The sequence below is a fragment of the Quercus lobata genome, chromosome 7 (genome assembly GCF_001633185.2).
Source record: "Quercus lobata isolate SW786 chromosome 7, ValleyOak3.0 Primary Assembly, whole genome shotgun sequence".
NCBI classification, from domain to species: Eukaryota; Viridiplantae; Streptophyta; class Magnoliopsida; order Fagales; family Fagaceae; genus Quercus; species Quercus lobata.
Window position 1 is genome coordinate 39,686,124 of NC_044910.1, and position 18,551 is coordinate 39,704,674.

At 33.5% G+C, this 18,551-nt stretch overlaps 2 protein-coding genes across 3 annotated transcripts; one reads left to right on the top strand and one right to left on the bottom strand.

Moving 5' to 3' along the window:
- Positions 1-592: 592 nt before the first annotated feature.
- On the top strand, positions 593-5,322 carry LOC115952980 (subtilisin-like protease SBT4.15). Its single transcript, XM_031070376.1, has 11 exons — positions 593-676; positions 1,119-1,207; positions 1,310-1,407; positions 1,493-1,639; positions 1,763-1,859; positions 2,297-2,807; positions 3,150-3,247; positions 3,366-3,587; positions 3,692-3,800; positions 4,177-4,390; positions 4,738-5,322. Exons 1-11 carry the CDS (start codon positions 593-595, stop codon positions 5,283-5,285), a joined length of 2,217 nt encoding a protein of 738 aa, XP_030926236.1. The 3' UTR covers positions 5,286-5,322.
- A 6,709-nt stretch (positions 5,323-12,031) lies between these two features.
- On the bottom strand, positions 12,032-18,003 carry LOC115952981. 2 transcript variants are annotated; one of them, XM_031070378.1, is made up of 6 exons: positions 17,523-18,003; positions 15,540-15,737; positions 15,380-15,457; positions 13,938-14,003; positions 13,649-13,714; positions 12,032-13,568 (listed from the first exon to the last, which is right to left on the bottom strand). In XM_031070378.1, the coding sequence occupies exons 1-6, from the start codon at positions 17,865-17,867 to the stop codon at positions 12,702-12,704; spliced, it is 1,620 nt and encodes a 539-aa protein (XP_030926238.1). In that variant the 5' UTR covers positions 17,868-18,003; the 3' UTR covers positions 12,032-12,701. The 2 variants fall into 2 exon arrangements, with proteins under 2 accessions (XP_030926238.1, XP_030926237.1); XM_031070377.1 differs by having other exon boundaries at positions 15,540-15,740.
- Positions 18,004-18,551: the final 548 nt, after the last annotated feature.

Genomic DNA, 18,551 nt, shown 5'->3' on the forward strand with positions numbered 1-18,551 from the left:
AAGGAAAAGAGTGGATGATAGTTGTTGTATGTAAAAAATAGAAACAATTAAAAAAAATTAAGAAAATTAATATTTTAATAAAATCTAATATAAAAATAGATAATTTAATGTTGGGTATTTTGAAAAAAAAAAAAAAAAAAAAGATATATTACTGTCACTTTGCAACATTTAGTATAATTACTTACATGGCCACGAACAAGTCTCTGGTTGATTAGTTCATTTTTCAGATGTTTCACCTACTCATGGGGTGTATTTAGCTGGCAATCACTGACTGAAAATCCTAAATTTAAACCACCATATTCTCAAATTTTAGACAGATGATCTGTATGTTCTTTCCTCCTTTGATCTTCAGTCAAAACTTCATTCCACCGCATGACAGAGAATATGTACGTAGCATCATCAAAGGTGCGCTGATAATTTTATATATATATATATATATATATTTATATATATATATATATATATAAGAACCATCTTCTCAATCGATCTACAGTAAAAAACTTATTTCTCTCACTACCGTCTTCTCAATCGATCTACAGTAAAACACTCATTTCTCTCATTGTTGAGAGAGAGATTAATTAAGGCATCAAAGATGTTCCGAAATCTACTTCTGCTTGTTTTTAGTCTGTGTCTTGTAACAACGTTGGTCCATGGATCAAATGACAATGAAAGAAAGGTACATACATGGGAGGTTTAAGTTCTATAGTGCATGCATCGCCTATAAGTACACGAACATAAAACATTTCACGACTTTGAGATAGTTTATTATGACTGGTACATAATAAACTGATGCTAACAGTAAATTCGTGTAAAAATGATACTACTTGAATTATAACATGTCATTTGACATGTGTTCAATGCATCAATGATTGGTTGACCCACTTGACAGTAGCTAGAGCCTAGAGCTTTGAGCATTTTTCCCTTTTTTATTTTTTGGGTTGAGAATCACATCAATTTTTTTATTTTTTTTGAGAAAGAGAATCACATCAATTTGACTACTCATTAGCTAGTTTTTCTAAACGTTGATCTTGAACTTTACTAATGCTAATTTATATGTCCCAAAAAAACTATACTTTGATGAACTGACATGGATTTATATTCATTTTTTTGAATAAAAGGAATACATTGTCTACATGGGAGCACTGCAAGGTGCTGGAACTTCTGCGATGGTCGACCACCACAACCTGCTTTTGACGGCAATTGGAGAGTACTACTCCAAAACCTTCCATCCATCAATAATCTTTGTTATTTCAATACTGTAAATTGTTTTCAGTGACACCAAACATTCATTTTTTTTTTTTTTTTGCAGTGAGGATATTGCAAGAGAATCTAAAATATATACCTACAGAAAGAGCTTCAATGGGTTTGTAGCCAGGCTCTTGCCTCATGAAGTACAGAGCTTAATAGGTATACACAATTATAAACTTCTACTCTCAAAATTGATGATACTGTTTCCTCTGATATTATATATAACCCTTGCATTGACTTGCAGCTGAAAAGAGGGTTGTATCAGTTTTTCCAAACACAGTGCGCAAACTTCACACAACGAGAACATGGGACTTCTTAGGAATGTCTGAAACACTGAGTCGAGCAAACGCTCAAAAAGAGAGCGATATTATTGTTGGCCTCTTGGATTCAGGTTGGTTTTTTTTTTCCTGCCCCATTTGAAAGGGATTTGTTACATAATTCAGATTAAAGATTACAAATCTAATTAAAGTGTATCCAAGAAACCTGAACCTTTTTTTTGCTTTTCTATTAATAGGAATATGGGCCGAAGCTCCTAGTTTTAATGACACAGGCTATGGACCTGTCCCAATTAAATGGAGAGGCAAATGCGTAGACTTCCCTGGCTGCAACAGGTAGTACTTTCTTTTTTCTTGGTTATTCTGGTTGATACTTGTAAAAATTTCAAAATGTTTATTTTTAAATTAAAATCTAATGTATGATATGATTATGCATCATGCAGTGCACATATATGTACAAATATATGTACACGGGGTTGTGGATATATGATCATTTAAATTTTAAATTAGTTTCTCAAGGAATTTTGTGAAACTCTTTATACAATTAATATATAATATTTTTCATAATTATTGAAATGGTGCGCTATGATTGGTGCAATTATATGGTGTCAATGGTAAATCTATGTAAAAATGGTTTTGATCTAATTATAACTTACCACCATAATTAACAACTTGTGAAAAAAAATAAAGAATAAAAAAAAAAAAAATCTACTATTGCTTTTATACAATGTGTAATGTATATATTTTCTTTGTTATTTTTGTAACATGGACAGAAAGGTGGTAGGTGCAAAATACTTCAATCTGAACCAAACTTATACTGATCAAGATACTCCAAGTCCGGTTGATGACGATGGTCATGGCACTCATACTTCATCCACTGTAGCTGGTGTATTCGTCAAGGATGCAAGCCTCTATGGTCTAGGCACAGGCACCGCACGTGGTGGCGTGCCATCAGCACGTATTGCCATGTACAAGGTGTGCTGGGTTAATGGTTGCAGTGACAAAGACGTTTTGGCTGCGTTTGATGAAGCCATTGCTGATGGGGTGGACTTGATATCAGCCTCCATGGGTGGTCCATCCAGGTCCTTTTTTGAAGACCCTATTGCCATTGGATCTTTTCATGCAATGATGAAGGGGATTCTGACTTCCTGCTCTGCTGGGAATGATGGGCCTGATACTTCAACGGTGCAGAATGTTGCTCCGTGGATAATGACCGTGGCTGCTTCTGGTACTGATAGGCAGTATAGGACTGTGGCTACTCTGGGTAGTGGCGAGCACTTTTCTGTAAGTTTCTACCACTTGTCTGTTATGGTGAACAAAGACCACACTTTGAGTATAAATTCCAGTAAATTCAATTTATAAGATATCTTATCTTTAAATAAGCAACTTACTAAGCTTAAATTCCACTAGTACCAAAAAAATAATTGATGTTTTAACAAGATGATAAAGCAGATATTGAGTTTGAACTTAGAACATGTGCTCTAATAATAAGATAGTTATTTGTCCCAAAAAATTTCTTAGGAGATTGGTGAATTTAGTCATTTACGTATTTAACCATTATTCTTGAAGGTTTCATACTAGCTCTTTCATTCTAATGCTCTTTATTGATTGGTTGGTGGTTGATAGGGAATTTCAATCAATACATTTTCACCACAAAAAATGATGTACCCACTAACAAGTGGAGCCCTTGCAGTTAATGTTAGTGAACCCTATGGGAATGCCAGGTATGAGACTTTAGCTTGATTTGGTACTGAAATTTGTTGAAGTGACATACTTTCTTGAGTGGTTCTCCCTAAGTTAATCAATAAGTTCTAATCAATTTGAGTTTAAAAATTATTACAGTGCTTGTGATTTCGGGACACTAGACAAGAATAAGGTGATGGGAAAGATAGTGTACTGCCTGGGAAGCAACGGCCAGGATTACAGCATCAAAAGGGCCGGTGGTGCGGGAGCAATCATGACGCTTGAAGATGTCACAGATACAGCCTACTCCACTGTCATCCCTGGGACCTCCATTTTCCCCAGGGACAGCAAAATGATTGAGCAGTATATTAATTCCACCAAGTATGTTACTAATTTGTTTTGGTTAATCTATTTAGCAACCTAGTGTTAATACCTATTGTTTTAGTATTGACCTCTTGAGTTCTATCTTGGGATGAAAACTGCAGGAACCCTCAGGCTGTAATACAAAAGTCAATTACTATTAATGTTAGTGCTCCCTTTGTGGCTTCTTTCTCATCCAGAGGTCCTCAAAATATCAATCTCAACATCCTTAAGGTAAAACCTCTCTCAAGACTTTTACTCATCTGCTTGACATTTTAAAAATGAGTTGGTTGAACTTGAAAATTCACTCATTTAAATTGTATAAGAGTCCCGGATGCTCTAAGGCATCTATTAATCATTCATTTTAGAAAAATTTTTATGAGAAATTAAAAAAACTTTTAAAAAAATTAGTTACTTTTTCATTTTCCTAAAATTGTTTATTAATGGATGCTTTAAGAGTATCCATTAGTAAAACTCATTGACCAAATAAATAGTTGAATTGGATTTGATTGGATGGTACCAACGAAATTGAGTGCAGTGCTAAACCCATTTTTATTGAATTAACTGATCAACTTGCTCCATCTCATATGTACTAATTGTCAATGGACAGCCTGATATTTCAGCACCAGGAATAGACATATTAGCTGCTTATTCAAAACTACCAACAACAACAGGGGTTCCGAGTGATGATCGACACACAGTATTCAACATAATATCAGGAACATCTATGGCTTGCCCTCATGCATCAGCAGCTGCTGTTTATGTCAAGTCCATCCATCCTGACTGGTCACCTGCTGCAGTCAAGTCTGCTCTCATGACTACAGGTGAGACCTCCTAAACTTACATGTAGTGAAGTTTACTCCTGATTTTGTAGTCGATATATTTGGACTGACCATGTCTAACTCTAGGCCTAGGCTCCTTCAGTTTTCCTTCAAACTATAACCAGTAAATTAATCATTAACCAAGTTTGTAGTGAACCAAAATTTGTTGCTTCTTATATTGATTATAGGTGTCCATTTGAAAAGAAAAGAAACAGGATTTTCAAATTGATTAGTCTCAAAATTCTGGACATGAAATGTCGTCTCTACTATCTTTACTCAGCGTATGCTGTTGAAAGAGTATTCATTGAAAATTATTGACAAAATTATTGCTATTCTACTCCTTGGTTTAGCCACTCCTATGAAAATCATAGACGCAGACGCCGAGCTGGGTTCCGGATCAGGACAAATAAACCCAACACAAGCAGTGAACCCTGGACTCATCTATGACATTTCCACGAGTGACTATATCAGTTTCCTATGCAAAGAAGGCAACAACAACACAGTAATTGGCCTAATTGTTGGGGGCACAGAAAATATTGACTGCACCAAATTCAAGCCAGCACAAGGCACTGATGGCCTTAACTACCCAACTATGCATACCCAGCTCGACAGTAACAGTACAAGTATCTCGGCCACCTTCTACCGGACCGTGACTAACGTAGGATATGCCACATCGGTGTACACATCGAAGGTGACATCACCAAGGGGTCTAATTGTGAAAGTTATCCCAGAAACTTTGAAGTTCAGCAAGTTGAATGAGAACCAATCTTTCACCGTTGAGGTGAAAGGCGGTTTAGAGCCATTTGGGAGTAAGCTACTCTCGGCTTTGCTAGAGTGGAGTGACTCTAAATACAATGTTAAGAGCCATATCGTTATCCTTAGGCCATTAGCTGATTAGGTCTGTTTATTTCTAGCCAATGCTTGTATTTAGAGTCTGTTTGAGATCCGTTTATTTTGCTAAAATTGAAAATTTTTTGTTGAAAGTACAGTAAATAAAAGTAAAAGTTAGCTGAAATAGTACTGTGAAACTCATGAATAATATCAAAAAGGGCAGTGAAACCCATAATTAGTAGCAAAAAAAGCTAAATAATAAAATAAGTTGGCAAAAATAATTTTGCCAAACACACACTTAGCCAATGTATTCATTTATTAACCAGTTGCAAGTTTATTTTTCAAATTCTTTCATTCTTTGTAATGCAATTCATAAACTAAAGATGTTTCCAGGAATTAGAGCAATATCAAAAAGTGTTTTCTTATTTGAAGGAAAGTTAAACATAACTCAGCAATTCATTGCCAATGCAGTCATGTGTTTGAATTCAATTAAGAAAGCTAAAATGAGTTGTCATTTTCCAATATATCCTCTCACAATGCCATATAATAATGTACAACAATAATTATAATGTTATCCCTAATAATATTCAAAGTCAATTGCAAAAGTTCAATTACACTCACTAAATTTTGAAGTTAATAAGTAACTAGTTGCAGACCCACGCAATGCGTGGGAATATATAATTATTTTGTAATATGATATAATCCATAATCTATTAATTGAAGATAATCTGTTCATCTCTGTTCACCTCAAAATTTGAACATTAGTTGCCAACAGAAAATGATAAGACCACCAAAAAAAAAAAAGAAAACCCTAAAGTAAGGTTTAACAAGTTAGGAGTGTCAATTCGGGTTAGCGTGTTGGCTTCGTGTCGTTTCGAGATAGGGGCATTCGACTAAATGGCTTAACCTTAACCCGGCCCATTTAATAATCGTGTAATGATCTTTCAACTCTAACCAGACTTGTTCGTATAAAAAAAACTAGACATGTTAATAAGACGAGCTGACTTGATCCAACCCATTTGACACACTTAATAAACGAGTCATGTTGGCTTGACATGAATGCAACATAACCCATTACAACTTGCATAATATTTAATATAACATCCATCTAGAAATAATTTTTTTTTACATCCCAGAAGTAGTGCATACACTTCAATTCTTCAACCCACATTCAAATAATATAGTTCAACAAAAATATAACATTCATCTAGATATAAGTTCTTTACACTCTAAAAGAAGTGCATGCACTTCAATCCAAATTCAAAATAACATAGTTTAACAAAAATAACATAGTTCAACAAAAATATAATATCCTTGGAACTCGCCAAATGCTAAGTATCAATATTGAAAGAATTGGGGCAAATAGTAGACTAATTTGATTATGACTATGATTATCATCCAGAGAGAGAGAGAGAGAGAGAGCAATAATCGATTTGAGACTTTGAGTTTGAGACTTTGAGTTTGAGAATTGAGCATGAGACTATAAGATAGTAGAGTGAGTAGTACGACTAAAAAAAAAATAAAGGATATTTATAAGAAGGTTTAGAGATTTAGGGTTTGTAGGGTTTAGAGATCTAGGGTTTGTAAAATTTCAATTTTCAATTATATCCCTTATAAGTTTTTTTGTAATTACTCACTTTTCTTTTTAAATTTAAAATATATGTTGGATATAAAAGGTATTTGAGAAATTTAAAATAAAATGAATATTTATTTATTATACGAGTTAAACAGGTTGTGTTAAGTGGGTCATTTCAGGTTGACACAAATAAATTGGCATGTCAAATATGTCTATTGCGGGTTATGCGGATTAATCCGCTTATGACACGTTTTCTTATTATGTTGCTTTCGGATCGACCCGTTTATGACCCAAACCCATTAAGGCACAACCCTAACCCGCAAAAACTCGTGTCGTGTACACGGGTTGGGTCAAACATTGACATCCCTAACAAGTAAATCATCACGTACAAAACTTTATTTACAATAAAGTAAATAAATAAAATGTGTTTAAACAAACCTTATTTAAACAAAATTATCAAATTTAATAGATCCTCACTTGTACTAATTTCCATCAAAGACCAAATTGTTAAACAATAATGTGCCCTTAATTCCACCCATGTCTAGTCCACCACACACATTTATTAATGTGTCCATATACAAATCACCCACTTGCCATTACATTCATTTTATCAATATTCTAAATTCCCACAAAGAATCAAAATAGTGCAAATAGTGTGTATACAAATGGTAAGTAAGTGAGTTAAGAACATAGGCATATATATATATATATATATATATTATATCTTTCTAACCTGACCATGTACATCCATATAATATTGTGGTCAGATGTAGCCTTACCAAATTAAGTCCATATTTTAATTGCCTTGTAGCTTTTTCTACCCGTTATTTCCTAGTTGTATAGATAATGTTTATGAATTTAAAGAATTCAAAACGTTTGTCATAAAAGTAGTTAACACATGACAATCAATTCTATGATTTAAAAAGCTTCAGCCTAAGCCTTTAAGTTTGTGGTAAAAAACAATTAAACCATGCTTTATATCACTATATATGTGATTTTTTTTTTTTTTTGAGAAGGATATATGAAATTAATTGTTAAATAGAAAGTAATTTACAAATCTCAAAAGTTAGTAAAAAAGAAAACTAATGAAAAGGATATGAAAAATAAATTAATTTGATCTTTCCACTTAAATGACCATTTGATCCATAATAATAATTTTATAAAAATTTTCCAACACGTTGTGGTCAAGGTTGGCGGCAAACTTGCTGAGCTCGGCCAATTGTTCTTGCCTCGGAGAAGATGGCAATTAGCATTCCAGCTCATGAACTTCAAATGGCTATGGAAAGTTATCAAATTGTATCAGTTGCTATGCCCCAAAAATAGTAGTTGTTTTTGCCTTCATTGGATCACATCAACTATATCATACTGTGTTTAATAATGAAAGAAATAACAAAATTCAAAATTTAAAACTTAGTGTATAGTAGTATTGTTAAGTTTTGTCTAATACTCATGTACACAGTATTCTAGATATTCAAGAGGAGAAAATTCTAAAAAGAAAATCAAGTTGTTGAAAAAAATTACATAATCCAAAATCTAAAACTACAAACCCAACTATTGTTCATGTACAAAATATTATAGATAGATATTCAATAATCAAGAACCAATTAATTTTTCCATCCACACAACAATTAGCTTAAAGCTAGATACTAATGGAATTTAAAAGGAATTCAGTTCTTTGAATTTTATCACTCTTAAAATCCCAAACAATTTCTCAAAAGCTAAACAATCCATAAAGTTATTCATCAACCAAACAAGCCAACTAAGGTCCAAAACACAAAAATTCCAGCCACAACACAATAGTCTACTTAAATAGATATACTTTGAAGAATTTAAGTTTCATTTAAAAAATTAAGATAAAAAAATTTTAAACTATTAGACCCCAAGTTCCATACAACAAAAACAATTTTTGATTCAAACTCTACTCCCTTTTCTCTTTCATTTTCACAATTTCAGGGTCACCAAACAATCCAATTAAACAATAAACAACAAATTATTAATATAAGAAAAATGAAATCTAATCTAATATAATTGATGGATATTGAACTATAAAAAGCAAATTATCAAGCACCACTCAAGAAAAACAAAATATTTATTCCCCTTCAAAAGTTTCTAAGAAAAGAATGGTTACCAATTGATTGGTATGATCTTCAATAGAATAAAAATCTTCCAATGATTGTGAGGCTTGATTGTTGACATCTGTCAATGAGTGGACAAATGGAATAGAGATAAAAAAGAAATTTAGTTCATCATATAAAATGACAGGAAAAAGAGAACAATAGCAATTTCTCTTTGGTGAAAATAAATAACACTCTTACTATAAAACAAAGACCAAAATGAAAACATCACATTGAAGTTAATTATCAAATAGAAAAATAATCATAGCTTTTGAGTAGAGTTGTGGGGTACCTTTGTGTTAGAACTCATTTTCCTCTCCCTTGTGTGTGTGTTTGTTTCTCCAAATATATATATATATATATATATATATATGTATGTATATATTATAGCAAACATATTGAGAGTAACATCCTTGCAGCCTCGAGAAGGGAAACCATAAAGCAATTTATAACAAACATGATCAAATGCCAAACTCAAATCAATTTTGAAAAAAAATATAAATATATATATTTGAATAGTTTTGAGGCTGCAAAAACTCAAACTCATTCACCATGAAATCCCAAAATTGAATTACATTATTTTTTTTTTCAAGTAATGAGATGGAAATAAATAAATAATAAGAATAATAAAAATAACAAAACTCATTTTGAGTTCACACCCTTTGGACTTGGGCTACTAATGTTTGCCTCTAGTGTACTTCAGTTTCATCTACAAGCTCTAGAGTCATTCTTTGTCCCTTGCACTTATTTGATTGGGTTTTGGCAAACATACTTGAGTCATGACAAAAAGAACGGTTAAAACACTCAAGAAACTATCCCATTGAAGGCCATACCAATCAATTTGTGGAGAGAGAATAATTGATAATTTATAAAAAAAGAAATGAGAGGTGAGGAGGTGAAGAAGTTGCAATCTGTCAATGACTGTTATAATTCCATATAATAGAGGTAACTGAAGAGTTTGGGTTAATGAGGAGACACATAGTAGAGTTGGAGATAGAGTAACACTTGAATCTAAGGAGATGCTCAATAAATGTCAATTGATAAATCAAAAAATAAAATCGAAAGAAAGAAAATAAATGATGACATGGTGCCGACGTGACTTAACTAGAGCATAGTAATAATAAATGCTACGCTTCAGCTTTTAGATATATATAGATTAGTAATAAACTAATTTCCTACTCCCACCAACCAACCTGTTCATGTGATTAGTTTAAGAGAAAGTGTGGGAAAGAAGTGTTCTGATGCGGGATGTGAAAACAACAAGAAGCAGAACATTTTATTTCTAGAAGATAAGAAACAAAACATGTTTGCTTTTAAAAATAATCTCAAATCCATGAGGGTCTACTTCTAGAAAATAAAAAATAAAACAAGTTTGCTTCTAAAAATATTCTTGAATCCACAAGGGTCTACTTTTAGAAAATAAGAGATAAAATCTGTTTGCTTCTAAAAATAACATCAAATCCAAGAGGGTCTACTTCTAGAAAATAAGAAACAAAACACGCTTCTTCTAAAAATAACCTTGAATCATCAAGAATAGATAGTCTGGAATTCACCAGAGAAGAAAATATAGTCTAAAACATATCCTAATTAATACCTAATTATAATAAGATTCAATTTGACCTTAAAAACATTATAAGCACTTAAAAAAATAAAATACCCTAAACCTAAAGAACAAAAATTATATAAAAATAACGAAATTAATGAATTACAAAAATTAAATTATAGATTATGTCATTCTAAAAAAAGTGTCAGTAGAGTTTCTTGATAAAAAAGGCTTTACATAAGATTCTCGATAAAGAATGTTTTTCATCAAATTCTTAAAAAGTGTCTGTAAAGTTTCTCGATAGAGAAGGCTCGGACAACTCATAGCTACAAGCAAGGTTGTCAAAATCGGAATTCTACGTAGGATCACAGGAGGTAGATAGGATCATAAATCGTAGGATCAGATTGTAAATCGTAAGATCCTACCTATTTTCAGATTTGAAGCAAAAAACGCATTGATAGTAACTTTGTATATTGAATAATCACGTAAATTATAAATCTTCCATAAAAAAATAAAGATTTTGATCATATGATGTAATTTGCATGTCCTACATCACTATGTCTATACTAATGAAACAAATAAACTTAAGTTTTAACGCAATGTATTTAAAAAGTTCAATAAATGTTTAATTAGAAACCAACCAAGTACCAAAATACTAGCACACTTTTTCCTTCAGCAGCAGTTCTTGAACCCTTATCATCACGTAACATTGATAATCAAATGATACAATAGTGATCACACATTCATACTATACACGTGTTTTTTTTTTTTTTTAATCTATAAAGGAAGGCATTAGAATTGTTACTTCATTATCTTCATCAAAATATGTACCATCATCTTCTAGTCAACACCCTTTGCTCACCACTCATCATTCGAATACAAGTTCTTCAAACCAATTTCTTCTTTTGCACTTGATGGTTTTCTCTTTTTATCTTCAAATTTTACATAACGAATAACAATTCATACATTTTTTTTTTTTTTTTTTTTTTGGTTTAGACAATTTTCTCCTTTTTGAGTATACTTAAAGTTGCACTAATTTTAATAGACAATTCTCAACTAAGGGATAATATACCAAAGTCATTTGGTCTTACTATTCCAAATGTACTCCAATTACTTTCACAACCTAAAGAGCTATATGTTAAGCTCAATATTCTTATAGCAAAAATTTTCAATTCAAGAAAGTCATCTCCATATAAGTCCCACCATTTAGTTGATACATTTATGAAGTACAATGTCTTAGTCTTGAGATTACAAATTACAACTAAAAAAAAAAATTTGATTTTTACGTTTTGGTAGGATCAGTAGGATCTCCTATGATCCTATACAATTCTACATACGATCCTATAATATTTACGATCCTCGTGCGATTCTAAATGTTTTAATAAGGTGAGATCATAAAACTGTACGATCTTACGATCTAGATCGCGATTTTGACAACCATGGCTATAAGTATAGAAGGCTTAGACAACTCAAAGCTACATGTATAGAAGGATTAGTCTCGTATTTTTATCCAAGCAGTTCAAATCAACAAACTTTGACCTACATCCCTGTTGGTGCCACAAATACAACCAAGAAAAAGCATTGAATATAAGGTTAAATGATATATTTAAAGATAGTGCCTACTTGTTAAGCAATACAACTAAGAATCCTGCAGATACAACAGTGACTCCGGAAACAGTAAAGATTACAACAACAGTCTTAGTCTCGAAATTTTGGGGTCAACCGACTCTTAAAAGAGTATAAATAAACCAAAATAAGCAGTTCAATACCATTAGCTAAACCTCACTGATGAACTCTTCTCTTGCTGCAAAAGTACAAGTCATGACTCATGATGTATGGTTACAATACGTCAGCACCCTGTGATTCTCGTTTGCTGCCCTTTTCTAACTTAAAGCCCTGAAGAATTGTTCCATCAACTCAGTACTCATTTACTCAACAAAATTTCCTAGGATAAACCACTCGGAAATAATACTTTCTCTTGAAGAATCACTCTTATCCCTTCCTTGAAGATTTGTCATGTTAACCTAACCTAGAAGAATAAGAAAAAGTTTTTAACCTTGAGCAGTGTACATCAGATTACAAGCCTGCCTGCCTCTGTTCCTTCAAGGGCCTTTTATGGTTATGATTAAGTATTCTGAGCTTGGCAAAATTTCCAAGGATTTGTTAAGAACTAAGCATTAAACCCACACAAAAACTAGGGGACAAAAAGCTTTTCTTTTGAACTCGTCAGCCAAATCTTGGCTATAAAACTCAACAATGCATTCGACATTGACGGCCATTGAGATTCTTAAGCTTTGTCAGTTCCTTCCTCCTCTTTCTCGCTTCTGCTGCAGCAACCGCATCCGTTAGCTTCTTATTTGAGTAAATGGCCAATTCTTGATTCTTTTCTGGCAAAGCAGTAACAATATGACAAGATTTTGAAGGTTTTTCACTCAAAGTGTAATCTGATTGGAGCCTGTTCTCGTGGTTTACAGTAGATGCAGGTTGTACACAATCTTGTGGTGCAGGTGTAAAGAGCATCTCATTAGAGTGGACTACTGTATGCTGACCACCTCCATCTGAAGGGCACCCAACTGAGGTCTTGTTTAGGTCATTAGTAGGTCTGGCTTCTGTTGAAGCAGTAGCTTCTGTCTTTACTTTAATGGGCAGAGAGCAATGGTGGTTCTCTACATGAACTACAGTATTTGAAGATGAACTAGCACTATATTGGTTATTATGAGAAGTTTCTTCCTGTTTATTTTCCATGCCAATGGAGGGATGAGGTTGGAGTCCATTCCCATGATCAGGAAGAGGGAAGAACCAAGGATATGGCAATACATAAAACGGGGTTCTAGGCCCATTGACAGCTATGTGGTTATCCTGTTCTAGAGAAATATCAGGCCTGCAAGTACCTGGCATGTCAATGTTTGACGGAATGACAGTAGCACTTTGTCTCCCATGTAATGATGGAACAGGATTTTGAGATGGAATGATGGAAGGCCAGAAAACAGGCATAAGTGGAGGACGGTCAAACAAGAACAAAGGGCAATTTGTAGATGAAGACGTAGAGGTTGCAACATCAACTGACTTATGCTCAGGTGGAGTTTCCTCAACCTCAACCTTTATTGCCTTTACCATCTGCAAAATCAGGAAGCATGTCAAAATATGTGGTAATTCTTCCAAAGTCAAACATATCTAATAAATTAACTGTAACTTACTTGCTCCTTTAAGAGTTTATTTGTGGTCTCCAAGGACTGATACTTTTTCAAAGCCAGCTCCTTTTCCTTCTCATTAGAAATGTCACAAAATGTGAACAAATTAATGGGACGTAGTTTAAGAAAGTTCAAGGAAAAAAAAAAAAGATGAGAACTAATATACATACTACAAAAATACTTTTTATATTACTTCCATGCCACATGCCATTGTCCATGAGAGAGAGAGTGAGGGAGAGAGTAAAAGGAAGTTTTATAAGAAGATTATTGATAATTTAGGGGTACTATTCCCTACCCGCTTCAAATTTTCATTCTCCCATTGTAGGTCAGCAGCTTTTCTGGCCAACTCCTCACAAAGAGCCTGGACACCAGGGGAAAAAAGAAGAAGATGATCCTCATAACTAATTATTTCAAAAAAATAAAAATGATCCTCATAAACATCATAACATGAAAGCATAATGTAGAGGATCCATATCATGCACTATAGAAATGAAAGAACTCATTATTGGTGATCAAAGTAAAATAATTTTAAAAATAAAATAAATGTTGTGAATGCATCAGAATCTGTAATATGTAGTTCTCAAGACTAGTGATTCATTTAGCTATCTCCACAGACAATGCTTATTTAAGTGGAAAAAACCAAAATGGACACTTTGTAGTGCCTTCACATATATTACTAAAAAACTTATGCTAAGAAAGGCAAATAATTTATTTCCTCTTGTTGTGGAACAAACACTATATTTCATTTATAGATAATTATTTTTTTTAGAATCATAGATAAATTATCTTGATAAGTAAAATGGAGACAAATAAAAAAAATCAATTGATAATATTTTATATATCAATGGTGGTGACACGTTATACTTCTACATTATGGCTAGCATGTTTGACTTGACAACAAAGAAAACTATTTCTTGCTTCCTACTTTAAGCACTCAAGAAGACATCAAAATCATGTACTTATCTTTGTGGCTGACAAAATTAGAGAGGCCATAAATTTTTATTGACATTATAACAAGAAATTTTTATTGTACACTCCCTGTGTTCTAGGGTGTTCCTTTTTGATATCAATAAAACTTATTACTTATCAAAAAAAAAAAGTTATTCCAGGACAGATCAATGATACATATGTTGCTAAAAAGAAAAACTTAAGAAAGCCCATTTTTATATTGGCTAGAGTGAGCATATTTGATGCAGGTGCATATCTAGGCATCAGATTCGTCTAATCCCAAGATTTAAGATGCAGAATAACAGCTAAATCATCAAAAAATTTAATTATCTTTTCAGACTTCTAGTTACTTTAGGCTCAACAGAAAAATCCAAGCAAATTGTGAGACAGATTAGGAAGAATTCTCATGGAACTTCTACATCTCAATAAATGCTTCTACATCACAATAAATGCTTTCTGCTTCTTTTCTTTTCTTTTTTTTTTAAGTTTTCACCCCACGGAAAGGAGAAGGTATCCCATGCATGTGTCCATGTTACATACGTAAAAAAAGGGTAAGACTTAATGCAAAAAGAAAACATCAAACAGACGTGTTCAATAAGTGAATGCCCAGCAAGAGGGTCTGCTAGGAGTATAATTATAACAAATTTTCCCATTACCAAATGTTTCTCAATGCCCCTAGTACTATTTGGTCACTTGCAAGCAGCAATACTGAACGGAGTGTTCTTGACTTATAATAAGGATGAGGCTGGTAGCCAGAAAGGTCAGTATTCTCTATGACTAAATGCTTACCTGCCTACGGCGAATGGTCTGCCTGGCTGATTCTCTGTTTGCTAACACCCTACGAATTCTCCGTTCTTCCTTTTCAGCCTAAACAGGAAAGGTTCAATTAGACGAGCAGTCAGTAACATAACAGAATTGCAGAGAATGATATTTGAAAACTTTTCAGTACCTCAGTTAAATTTCGTCTTGATTTACGGAAACCAAATGATGCATAACTCATCGTACAGTTGGGAGTTGGTTTAGGCAATTCTGAATCCTGCTCATCCTTTGAATCTGTCTTGCTTGGGTCCTGCTCCTCTTTTTCTGGTTCTTTAAATACACTAGTGCATATCTTTTCACATTGCTGCAGACTTGCTACTGTTTGATCCTGCTATAAACAAAAATATTTCTCAAGTCCTGCACAAAATAGTGCGACTTGGTGACAGGGCCATAGTTGCTTCAATCCAGATGTCACTAGGTTGGCTAACCAAATATAGACATATTAATTTAGGAACCTAAATGATATAACAAAGTGAGAAGTGAAGGAGAAATTGAAAGTTGTGTTTTGAATCTTTTGATTGATGCACTCAACACACAGGACTGCTTCCACATTCTATATTCCACATCATAAGCTCAGTATTCTGCAAATTTTCAGAAGAAATCTTAAATACTAAGTTTGCATGTCTTTTCAGCTCTGATATCTATTGGATTTGATCTAAAACGCCTCTATATGTTACATGCAATTTGGTCCATTGAAGGTGTGTTGTCTCTTTACGTCCATTACAGAGAAATTCAAACTCAAAATCACCACAGTTTCAATTCCATTCCTTTTTCAGCTGTTTGTCACATTAAAGATGTATTATTCTATTACATTCTCAAAATCTCCACGTCTCGGCTCTTTTGGCAAAGCTTTTTGCCAACTTATTTTAGCTTCTATACAACTTTTTAAAACTTTACTTTTTCTAGATACAGCTGTACTTTTGCCCTGTGTATTTTTTAAGACCAATAAACCAATGAAAATAAGCCCTCCCAACCTAAAGAGAGGGTAAGACCATCCAGGGCCACCTCTACCATATAGGTCATTTAGGCAATCACCTTAATCCCCCAAGTGTACAAAGGCCCCATAATTCTAGTCATAATATCTTTCTTTTATATTTAGCTGGCTTAAAATAAAATACATTTCCTATCTTCTTCTTTTTTTCCTTGAAAAAGTGTTAGTGTCTAACTAAAAAATTAAATAAAACCTTTTTTTTCCTCTTTCATTCTAGTATCTCTTGAGAACTAGTCACCATCAAGCCCACTCTTTTTTTCCTTTTACCCCTAAACTTATTAGCAAAATTCATATTTAAGGTAAGTAATTTTATTTTATTCTTTATATAGTTTATGCTTTTTTCTTAAGAGAATTTCAACCTATGGTGTCCGCTTTCAATGATAGCTCTTTATCATCAAAGCATAACACTAATTGGTTTTTCATGTAAGTAAGGATTGAACCCTAGATCTCTCATTCAACCATCAGAGACTTTACTGGTTGAGTTAACTAAAACCCACATATAGCTTATGCTTTGTATACAATTGATGTGAGAATTTGTAGTATTAATTTGATTTGATTAGTAGAAAAATAAATTTTAAATAAAAAAAAATAATATATGAAGTTAAAAATATTATTTCTTTAATTATTCGATATAAGAAAAAGTTCACTTAAAATTATCGCCTTAGGCATCAAATTGTATCGAACAGGTCCTGGTAAAAACTTAAAGAGTACGTATAATAGTACACTAAAATAAGGGCACTATTCTTAACTCTTAAGCTGCAGAGTTTAATTGAGAGAAGAAGCAACCATACATTAATCCTTGAATTATGATAACCCTTATGTGTGTATGTTCACAATACAAGCATAGAATTGCATATTCTAGAATTATACATGATATTGTTGAATCAAACACAAATACAAATATAAATCTGAGGCATTACTATTTCTGAATTAAGAATCAAATAACTGTTCAATAAATTTGCTAATTTTGGACCAACACTGTTTTCACTTTAATAAAGTTCAGAAACATAAAATTCAACAATTATAGTAATAAACCAAAAAAAAAACACAAAAACAGAAGCAGTAACGAGGAAAAACGAAATGAGAGTTAGTAGTTGTGGTAGACAAGTGTAAGAAAGTAACCTCAGCGAGATCCGAAGAGGTAGGAACCGAGTCCAGTACTAGCGGGGGGTTCGAGTTATTCAACGCCGAGTCAGCCGGGGGAGACTCGCTCTTGACTCGCTTCTTGGCTCGTTTTCCTTTGCTTCCCCATTCACCAGGTGAGTCACAGCCAGTACCGCCACTACTCTCTAGACTCACCGCCAAATGCGCCAAATCAGCTAAAGCCTCCGCCGCCTCAAGCTCAATCTTCACCATCCGATCCGCCACGTCATCGTTGGACGAAGACGACGTCGTAGAAGAAGCACTAGAACACGAGAAAGACAAAGGGCTCCTCCAAACACAACCAGAAGCAGAACCCATAGCCATGAAACAAAGAAAAAAAAAAAAAAAAAAAAACACAAAAACAAAAAGTACAAGGTAGGGAGTATTTTACTTCGGCTATAGGTATAGTATAGAGAGAGAGTGTGTGCGTGTGTTTTTTCCGTTTTTGCGTTTTAATAAAGTTTTTATTGTTTTAATGTTGTTTTTTGTGTGTATTGGGAGTGGACTGGTTAAGCTAGGCTAAAGCCCACAGATTGTGTCGGGATGCCAAGTGTCGTGCCAGTTCACTATTCGGACATCTTTGCTTACTCGCACCCATGTATCTGTGAACGCCACGTTTTCGATTTTGCCCACGTAGGAGAAGCAAGCACGTGCGGTTCTTAACACGTAGTCTTTTGTGGGTTTTGGGACAAAAATGACAATCAGTGGAGTGAAGGGGGGGGGGGGGAGAGAGTCGGTCGGTGTGTTGTGTTCTTAAGAGACACGCGGTTCCTTTCTTTAATGTACACGTGTATTTTGTTCATTGCGTGCGCTGTTGTTCAATAAAATTTTGCCGGGTTTTAAGGGTGTCAGTGGCTACGTGGAACTTGGAGGACCAGAAAATACTTGAAATTATTACTGCTATCTTTTTTTTCAGGTAAAAAAATCTTTTCTCTTTTAGGATTTATAGATTTTTTTTTTTTTTTTAACATGATCAAATGAGAAATTTTAAGGTTTTCATGATGAATA

What these genes read in the sequence shown, in the direction of transcription:
- LOC115952980 (XM_031070376.1), top strand. Translation starts at nt 593, where the DNA reads ATGTTCCGAAATCTACTTCTGCTTGTTTTTAGTCTGTGTCTTGTAACA. An exon ending in TGAAGTACAGAGCTTAATAG is followed by an intron (nt 1,408 to 1,492) that starts GTATACACAATT and finishes ATTGACTTGCAG; the next exon opens with CTGAAAAGAGGGTTGTATCA. An exon ending in GTAGTGGCGAGCACTTTTCT is followed by an intron (nt 2,808 to 3,149) that starts GTAAGTTTCTAC and finishes GGTGGTTGATAG; the next exon opens with GGAATTTCAATCAATACATT.
- LOC115952981 (XM_031070377.1), bottom strand. Translation starts at nt 17,867, where the DNA reads ATGGCTATGGGTTCTGCTTCTGGTTGTGTTTGGAGGAGCCCTTTGTCT. An exon ending in AGAATGAAAATTTGAAGCGG is followed by an intron (nt 13,715 to 13,937) that starts GTAGGGAATAGT and finishes TCTAATGAGAAG; the next exon opens with GAAAAGGAGCTGGCTTTGAA. An exon ending in ATAAACTCTTAAAGGAGCAA is followed by an intron (nt 13,569 to 13,648) that starts GTAAGTTACAGT and finishes CTGATTTTGCAG; the next exon opens with ATGGTAAAGGCAATAAAGGT.